Source organism: Suncus etruscus, chromosome 10 (genome assembly GCF_024139225.1).
Source record: "Suncus etruscus isolate mSunEtr1 chromosome 10, mSunEtr1.pri.cur, whole genome shotgun sequence".
Lineage (NCBI taxonomy): Eukaryota > Metazoa > Chordata > Mammalia > Eulipotyphla > Soricidae > Suncus > Suncus etruscus.
In genome coordinates, this window is record NC_064857.1 from 95,003,460 (window position 1) to 95,013,395 (window position 9,936).

Genomic DNA, 9,936 nt, shown 5'->3' on the forward strand with positions numbered 1-9,936 from the left:
AAGTCTATTCAGGAGCTACAGGTAATCCATTTAACTTCATTTGAGTCTTTCACTTTGACCCTTCTTGTTTGAAATTAACAACTTATATGCTTCTCTCCCCTTCAGTATCTGTACAGGTCTTCATTTGAACTTCAGGCATAATTCTAAATTGGATTTTTCCAGGCATCATAATCCTTTCTACCCACTTCAAAATTCTAACATTAAAAAAAATTCTAGTAAGTTGCCATGAGCAATTGTTACTTGGTTGCTGAAAACAAGAGTGAATTGCTGGGAGAAAGACGCAGAATGATTTCACTCATCCATGGGTTTCAAGAAAAATGAAAGATTTTTTTTTTGGGTCACACCCGGCAGTGCTCAGGGGTTATTCCTGGCTCCAGGCTCAGAAATTGCTCCTGGCAGGCACGGGGGACCATATGGGGCGCCGGGATTCGAACCGATGACCTCCTGCATGAAAGGCTAATGCCTTACCTCCATGCTATCTCTCCGGCCCCGAAAAATGAAAGATTTTTAACACTATCTCAGTGACGAGAGATGAGGGCTGATAGGTGCAGCTCATGACATGAAGCTCACCACATAAGAGTGATGAGTGCAGTTAGAGAAATAACAACACTGAAAACTATCATAACAATGTGAATGAATGAGGGAAGTAGAAAGCCTGTCTCGAGTACAGGTGTGGGTGGGGTGGGGAGGAGGGAGACCTGGGAAATTGGTGGTGGAAATCTTACATTGGTGAAGGGGGGTGTTCTTTACATGACTGTAATCATACAACTACAATCATATCTGTAATCACGGTGTTTAAATAAAGATAACTTAAAAAAAGTGAATTGCTAATAATGAACTGAATATGTTGTAACCTTTCTTCCCTTATCGCTCTATCTTATACACATACGTGTTGATGGACTTGGCATCATTGTTGCTTTGGCACTCATCCACAGTCCCAGGGACCACTCCACTCTTCACCTCCAATGAAGTGTTTCTCACACGAGGGTGAGAGGTTGTTCAATTTTGTTCAACAGGACTAGAGATGGTTCAATGGACTGTGGTCATGTTTTATATGCAGGTGGCCCAGGTCCAATCCCTGGCACTGTTGGGTACCCGAATCACTGCAGGGTGTGGGCCCAAAACCAAGAAATAAAAAAAAAATTAAAGGGGGCCGGAGAGACAGCATGGAGGTAAGGTGTTTGCCTTTCATGCAGAAGGTCATTGGTTTGAATCCCGGCATCCCGTATGATCCCCTGAGCCTGCCAGGAGCGATTTCTGAGCATGGAGCCAGGAGTAACCCAAGTGTTGCTGGGTGTGAACCGAAAACCAAAAACCAAAAAAAAAAAAAAAAAAAATTAAAATGCTTAGCATTAGATAACACGGGCATATTTCCCTTTATGGTAAATTGTCTTTCTTGGGGCCGGAGAGAGCATGGAGGTGGGGCGTTTGCCTTGCTTGCAGAAGGACGATGGTTCGAATCCCAGCATCCCATATGGTCCCACGAACCTGTCAGGAGTGATTTCTGAGCATAAGCCAGGAGCAACCCGAGCGCTGCCGGGTGTGATCCAAAAACAAAGTGTCTTTTCACTGGTGCACATTTGTCACATGGCAAATCCAAAGGGTCGAACATTGAAGAGTTCATAAATTTTGAGTTGGTAGAGCTCTAACTTAAGATCCCTTAAGTTCTAATTCTGACAGAGAAATATACTGAAAAATGCATTTTAGGGGCCAGGGAGACAGTGCAAAGCACAGGAGCACATGCTTTGCATGCCTTATGTCCTGAGCTTGATGCCCGGCACTATCTACACCCAAGCACCACTGAATGGGCACTGCTGACCCTGACTAGCACCGAACTGCTGGGCTGTGCGAACTAACCTTCAGGCCCTGACAAGCCTGGCTAACTGCTGGTAACAGCACCTGGTTCCAGAGCACAACTGGGAAGGTGCCCCTGGTCCTACAGGAGCCATAGTGACAGGGACCTTAGTGTCCTGCCTAGATGAAAACATGGTCAGAGAAGAGAGAAGTGGAAGCACAATGGTTGAGGAAGTGGCTATGTGCTGGGGATCAATCACCTCGCACCATGCATCCTATTCTTAAACTACACCCCTAGTCCTGGGGCAGGATCTCTTAAGGGGCGGTCTGGAGTGCCCAAAGCTGATAGCCTGCAGTGCCTTTGAGCTGACTCTGTCAAGAAAGAAAGCAAAGGCATTGGCCATGAGGACCAATCCAGCCTAGTCTTTTCTCAATTCTGCATCAGGTCAAATGAGTAAGGAAAGAAAAAAAAAAAGGTCTTAAAAATGTTACGGGCCCGGAGAGGTAGCACAGCGGCGTTTGCCTTGCAAGCAGCTGATCCAGGACCAAAGATGGTTGGTTCGAATCCCGGTGTCCCATATGGTCCCCCGTGCCTGCCAGGAGCTATTTCTGAGCAGACAGCCAGGAGTAACCCCTGAGCACCGCTGAGTGTGGCCCAAAAACCAAAAAAAAAAAATGTTACTGGAGGGCTGGAGAGCTGTTCGTAGGAGAAAACTTGTGATTGATCCTCAGCACTGCATGGTCTCCAAAGCAAGGCAAACCCTTTGGCACCACCAGATGTGGTCCAAACACAGAATCTGGACTGGGGTCCTGATGAGAAAAAAATTCCCACAAAGGTTTTTTTTTTTTTTTTTTGGTTTTTGGGTCACACCTGGCAGTGCTCAGGGGTCAATCCTGGCATATGGGATGCCAGGATTCGCATTAACGTCCTTCTGCATGCAAGGCAAACACCCTTCCTCCCTGCTATCTCTCTGGCCCCACACAAAGGTTTAATAACCTTAAACCTTGAATATATTTGACTTTAATACTTTGTAGAGCTAATGATAATATATAAAGTAATTCTACTTAGTACTCTGAATTATCTAATGTGCAAAATTTCTTAAGTTTATTTGAAGACTGAAAGGGTTATTTAAAGTACTTCAGGAAATAATGTTAAGCAATACATAAAGGCTTGCTACTAACTACTCACCTTCTAAAAATAATAAACTTAAAAATCAAACATCAGGGGCCGGAGAGATAGCATGGAAGTAAGGAATTTACCTGCATGCAGAAGGTCAGTGGTTTGAATCCCGGCATCCCGTATGGTCCCCCGAGCCTGTCAGGAGCAATTTCTGAGCATAGAGTCAGGAGTAACCCCTGAGCGATGCCGGGTGTGACCCAAAAACCAAAACCAAAAACTAAAACCAAACAAACAAACAAACAAAATCAAACATCAGCAGAAACTTTTTTTTTTTGCCTACCAATGCTCAAGAATTACTCCTGGTGGTGTACGTATGGGGACCATTATGGGATGTTGGGGATTGAACCCAGGTCAGCTGCAGGCAAAGCAAGTGCCCCCTACCTGCTATACTCTCACTCTGATCCCCGTTTCTGTTTTTGTTTTTGGGCCACACCCGGCAGTGCTCAGGGGTCACTCCTGGCTGTCTGCTCAGAAATAGCTCCTGGCAGGCACGGGGGACCATATGGGACACCGGGATTCGAACCAACCACCTTTGGTCCTGGATCGGCTGCTTGCAAGGCAAACGCTGCTGTGCTATCTCTCCGGGCCCTGATCCCCGTTTCTGACACAACAAGAAACACTGGGAAAAATAGGTAGGAAACCAAGATCACATTAAATAATGCACATTGAACAAGGATCGAAAGTAGAAAAAGAATAAGTAAGTGATTTATTAAAACAAAACAAAAGGACACTAAAAACATCAGACACTTTTGGGAGGAATAATTAAACTCACTAAACATCTGTAAACAAGAATAAATTTATTTAATTTCTTTTAAAGATTTAATGATATACAAAATGTATATAGTATATTATCTTTAATACACTTTTCTCCCCTCATCAATATTAAACACACTATTTAAACAGTTTTTCTCTTCTTGCTTTGTCTGTATCTATGAGATACACTACAGAATACAAATAAGATTTATACTGCTCCCTCCCCAAATAAAAATAAAAATTAGTACCTAGAAAATAAAAATTAAAAAAAAAAGCATAAAACTTTTTAAGTCAGTTGAAAAGCTTTCTTACTGTTGAGTATTCAACAATATCTGGGGAAGTTAAATTACATTTTATTGGCATACTGTTGCATTGCAATCTCCCGATATCACATAATAATCCAACTCAATTTCTTAAATAAGTACACACACACAACCCCCGCCCCCCCCAAGAAAACCTTCATGTTCAGTTGTTCCTGCCCAAGAGTTCATGTTTACATTCTGACTAATACACTGGTCAATAAAAATCTTTGGAGAAGAATGTAATTTCCAGGTTGTCACTACAGATATATAGGTAGCAAAAAATACTTCTTAACTTTTCTCATTCATTAGGTTAAGTTCTTTCTAAGTGTCATAATTTTTTGTTTGATCATTTATACCAACTCTATCATGGCTTCCTTCTACTCATCAATGATTTGATTAAACAATGTTTGTTAATTAAAAAAATTAATACTTATGCACTATTTGGGCTCTATTTCAATTGGTTCTATCTTTAAATATGGAGCCTAATCCTGATTCTTTTTTTTTTTTTTTGACTTGTGGGCTTTATAATTTTTTTTCTTTTTTTCTTTTTTTTTATTATTTTAATTATGACAACAAAGATGCAAAGAAAGAGGACAGGGTAAAGTTACAGTGGAAGCCCAATCACCCTAATCCTGATTCTTAAAAATCCTTCTTAACATGGGTTTCAGCACAGGTATCTTTTCTTTTTTGGGGGCACACCCAGCAATGCTCAGGGGACCATATGGGATGCTGGGGATTGAACCTGGGTCCATCCTGGGTCAGCCGCATCCAAGGAAAATGTCCTACCACTGTGCTGTTGCTCCAACCCCATAGGTATCCTCTATTCGCCTGAATCTTTATTATAAAGTTACCTGCTTTCCCTGGGCAATACAATTCTAGCTGGGAATCAATAATTCATCAATGAAATACAGCAAAACACACTGAAGAAAACCTCTGATTGCCACTGAACCAAAAGACTGAGTGTTTTCTTTCATTCATTATCTAAATGGCAGTGAACCAGCCACCCATATGATTTGCACAGACACTGAACTTTGGTTAATGGTATTGCACCACACGAGAGAGGGCATCACCCTCACGGGGTCAAAAGTCAAATGAAATTCTCTGCAAAAAAAAAAAAGAGCCCTTAAAAAGTCATAAATATGAATTTCCTTTACCTCTTAAACTTAACAGCTGTCAGCTGTATCCTAGAGGGAGTTTCTGGCTTACCAGACTCTGAAGGTCTGAAGAATAGGGATTTCTCTAACAGTCAGCAGTCAACTTGCACGCACGCACGCGCACATGCACACACACACACACGTCTCTGTGAACCAACCCACTTCCTGCGAAAGGAAAAGTGACATTAACATTTGGGTGAGGTGTAGACAAAAATCAATGATTCAGTAATATTATAACATCAGACGAATAGAACTGGCTGATTCTGATTCTTTGGTGGAACTTCCAGGCTGAAGAGTCAAATCTGAAGGCTCATCCTGAGGAAATATAACTTTATCTGGTGTATAGTCATTCCTCTTCAGATCTATAGATTCACCACCCCCAAAAAAACAAGCAGAAAAAAAGAAAAAGGATTAGCATTTCTTAGGAACAGGATTAAAAATATTTCCTGGGGCCAGAGAGATAGCACAGCAGTAGAGCATTTGCCTTGCATACAGAAGGACTGTGGTTCAAATCTTGGCATCCCATATGATCCCTCGAGCCTGCCGGGGGCGATTTCTGAGCATAAAACCAGGAGAAACCCCTAAGCTCTTCCCAAAATCCAACCCCCCCAAAAAAAGAATATTTCTTAAATCATTTTTTTCTCTAAATGTACTTAGATGTACTTTCTGTGTGTGTGTGTGTGTGTGTGTGTGTGTGTGTGTGTGTGTGTGTGTGTTGGGCCACACTCAGTGATGCTCAGGGGTTACTCCTGGCTATGCACCCAGAAATTGCTTTTATCGTTTGCACCACTGCTCCCTCCCTAGTACTATGCCTTTTTTTGTTTGTTTGTTTGTTTGTTTTTTTGAGTCACACCCGGCAGTGCTCAGGGGTTACTCCTGGCTCTGTACTCAGAAATCGACACTGGCAGGATTGGGGGACCATATGAAATGCCAGGATTCAAACCATTGTCCTTTTGCACATAAGGCAAACGCCTGCCTCTCTGCTATCTCTCCAGCCCCGAAAAGAAGGTTCTTTTTTTTTTTGGCTTTTGGGTCACACCCAGCAGTGCTCAGGGGTTACTCCTAGCTCTGTACTCAGAAATTGCTCCTGGAAGGCTCAGGGGACCATACGGGATGCCGGGATTCGAACCACTGACCTTCTGCATGCAAGGCAAACGCCTTACCTCCATGCTATCTCTCCGGCCCCTGGAAACAAGATACTTTTTTTTTTTTTTTTTTTTTGGTTTTTGGGCCACACCCTGTGCCGCTCAGGGGTTACTCCTGGCTATGCGCTCAGAAGTTGCTCCTGGCTTCTTGGGGGACCATATGAGACACCAGAGGATCGAACCGCGGTCCGTCCTAGGCTAGCGCAGGCAAGGCAGGCACCTTACCTCCAGCGCCACCGCCCGGCCCAACAAGATACTTTTGTTAGAAAAAAAAGTCTATTCCAAATGGAAGGGTGTATATAGATCCTATATCCTCAAAACAAAAGTATGAACACTCTCTTATTATTTTTCAACTTAATAATTTTTTTGGGGGGTGGTGCACACAGGAATTACTCCAAGTGGTGTTTAAGGGACCATATGTGATGCCTGGTGTTGAACCCAGATCTGCCAGGTTCAAGGCAATTGCCCTGCTCCTCTGTACTATAGCTCTGGTCCCCATTTTCATGTTATTTTAAAATTCATTGCTATTCTAATACCAAATTAAGATACATACAAGAAAAAAAAATAGACCAATGTTCTTTATGAATACACATGCAAAAATCTCCAAAATATGTTTTATCAAATTGAAAACAACAACACATAAAGAACATAATCTAGGGGCCTGAGCAGTAGGCTTCCCTTGCATATGTCCAACCCTGGATGGACCCCAGCTCAATTCCTGGCATCCCATATGGTCCCTCGAGCCTGCAAGGAGTGATTCTGAGTGCAGAGCCAGGAGTAAGCCCTGAGCTCTGCTGGATGTGACACAACCTCACCCCCACCCCCCAAAAAAGATATCAAGTAAAAGCATGTCCTAGGAATGCAAGACTGTTTCAAATTGAAAACTAAACTTGACCATTGAATTTCTATACAATCTAGAAATTCCACTCCTAGGAATGTACCATAACAGTTCCCACAAAACAATGTAGAAAAGTCATCTTCCTTTCTATGTTTATTGCAGCACTATTCACAACAGTCAAAATCTAGAAAAAAAAAAAAAAAAAAAAAAAGAAAAGAAAGGAAACTTGACCAGTGCCAGTGAGGAGCCAGAGATAAAACTGGTAAGGGTTCAATCCCTGGCATCGGATGGTCTCCTGAGCATCACCAAGTGTGGCTCTAAAACCAAACAAAACAACATTGATCATTGTAAAACAAAGTAATATTAACTGAAGAAATAAATCAAATAATTATAATTAAATGTTTATATTTGGATATATACTATTTATAATAGTATAAAACATCTATAAATGTGGCTCTTTTGAAACTTTGCCGCGGCTCTGACAACAGGGCCCACAGCAGGGGGGCTCGAGGAGCAGTATCACTCAAATATATTAACTGGCTATTAATTCGCAGAAATATATGTTTTACATTAATTGAAAAATATCTTTTTTTCTTCAGCTAACTGCACTGTCCTGTATATAGCATTAAGATAAGAAACAATGTATACAGTGCTTTATTTATTTTAAATGTCCCATAGCTTCCAGGTTTTTATTTCCTTTGGAAACAGTCCTAGTGGCTCTTTATGGCTTTTTTTTTTTTTTGGGCCACACCTGGTGACGCTCAGGGGTTACTCCTGGCTATGCGCTCAGAAGTTGCTCCTGGCTTGGGGGACCATATGGGACGCCGAGGGATCGAACCATGGTCCATCCAAGGCTAGTGCAGGCAAGGCAGGCACCTTACCTCTAGCACAACCGCCCGGCCCCCAAGGCTCTTTATGTCTTAAAGGTCGCAGACCCCTGCCCTAGAAACACCACTGGGAGTGATCCTTGAGCAAACCCTAACTGACCTGTCCTCTCCCCCCACCCCGCCACCGCAAAGTACCATTTATACATACAGTGTTCCTGGAGCTGTTCCAACAAATAACTTTACAAATAACTCAATCTTCATGAAAAAACAAACAAACAACAAGAGGGTCTATAGGGGATTGTGATGGACAAAGTATAGGAACCATCTCTGGACTTAAAAAACAGTAACTTGTAATTCTTCAGATAATAAACAAAGTAAGTTGGTCTCAAGAGAAAGCATGTGCAGGTTTTCCGTTCTTGTTTCTCAGTCACATCTGGCTCTGACCCTGTTCTCAGGGCTTGGGGAACACTCCAAGCTAGGGCTCAAAGTTGGATGTCCCTGCAGTTTGTATTCTTGCTTCATGAAAACCTGTTTTGAACTCTCTACCAGACTAATAAAAAGTATTTCCATCGTTCAGACGTAAGCAAATCTCCCTGCTGTCAGGAAGCATTCATTTATCTCTAACTGCGAACTAACCTGCTCACCTGTTCTTTTCTGCATGCATGGCATTCATGATATTCAGTAGCTCCATTTATCTTGTCCATTTTCATTATTTAACTAAACTCTGTTGAGGTCAGAGCCCACTAATGTAGCCTAGTATCCAGTATAATTTCTGATATCCAGCAGAGAAATAATAAATATCTATGAAACAAATGAACTTTACGCTTTTTAAGTTATAGCAAGAACATATGTGTGCCTCTGATCTTACTGTACTGAATAGTTATTAATTTATCTATTATACAGATTAAGAAAATGTTTACCTGGAAGTTTAAGTTTTCTACAGCATGAATTACAGTGATGTTTTGCTCTGAAATTCTTTATTGCATCTTCTCCTAGATTTGCTGGGCCAAAAACCATATCACAGGATCTGCAGAATTGGTAGTTAAAAAAAAAAAAAAAAGAAATAAAAGGCAATTTGGATAAGCAGAAATGGAGCCTTTGAAATGATAAAAATGTCTTAATGCAATTATTAAAACTTTATTACCTCTTTTCTTCTGCTTTTATCACAGATGGGTCAGTCAAATTTTCACCCACACCTTTATTTGTATATATAAAAAGAAAATTTTATGTTGTATAACTGATATAGCACTGAGATTTGCATTATAAGGACAATTTATAGCAATACCAGAAACCATTAAACATTTACTCAATTTATATATTAAATTACTCAAGTGTATAACTGCTCTTTCCTGGTATTTCAAAACTCACTGAGACCTTAACAGAGCACCTAAAACCACACAGCTCCGGGGCCGGCGAGGTGGCGCTAGAGGTAAGGTGTCTGCCTTGCAAGCGCTAGCCAAGGAAGGACCATGGCTCGATCTCCCAGCGTCCCATATGGTCCCCCCAAGCCAGGGGCAAATTCTGAGCGCTTAGCCAGGAGTAACCCCTGAGCATCAAACGGGTGTGGCTCCCCCAAAAAAACCCACACAACCCCTATGAATGAGAGGTACCGTATTTTCTGGCGTATAAGAAGACTTTTGAAATGAAAAAATCAACCGAAAATCGGGGGTCGTCTTATACGCCAAGTTTATCCTGAAAAACGTTTTGATATGCTGTTAAATGAAAATCGTCTGGATATTGCCACAAAAAGAATTTTCCAACTCCATCCTGCACCAATCACTACAAGGCTGCTCGGACTGCCAATCCAAGCAGGCTTTTTATGCATGCAAATTAAACAATGTTCTGGACCCCAATCTACACTGTCAAAAGCCTGCTCAGATTGGCCAGAGTCAGAGAGGAAATCTATTACAGTATAACCTTTGAACCTTTGCTTGTTGTGATTG

The 9,936-nt window shown here is 41.7% G+C and overlaps 1 protein-coding gene across 1 annotated transcript in view; it reads right to left on the minus strand.

The window, feature by feature from the left end:
- Positions 1 to 4,872: 4,872 nt before the first annotated feature.
- The window catches only part of TRPM7 (transient receptor potential cation channel subfamily M member 7), a 125,283-nt gene continuing 120,219 nt past the window's right edge, over positions 4,873 to 9,936 (minus strand). The window contains exons 37-39 of the mRNA XM_049781432.1: positions 9,138 to 9,189; positions 8,914 to 9,020; positions 4,873 to 5,545 (exon numbers count right to left, since the gene is read on the minus strand). Coding sequence (XP_049637389.1) covers positions 5,415 to 5,545; positions 8,914 to 9,020; positions 9,138 to 9,189 — 290 coding nt within the window. The 3' untranslated portion in view covers positions 4,873 to 5,414. The remainder of the gene's footprint in view (positions 5,546 to 8,913; positions 9,021 to 9,137; positions 9,190 to 9,936) is intronic.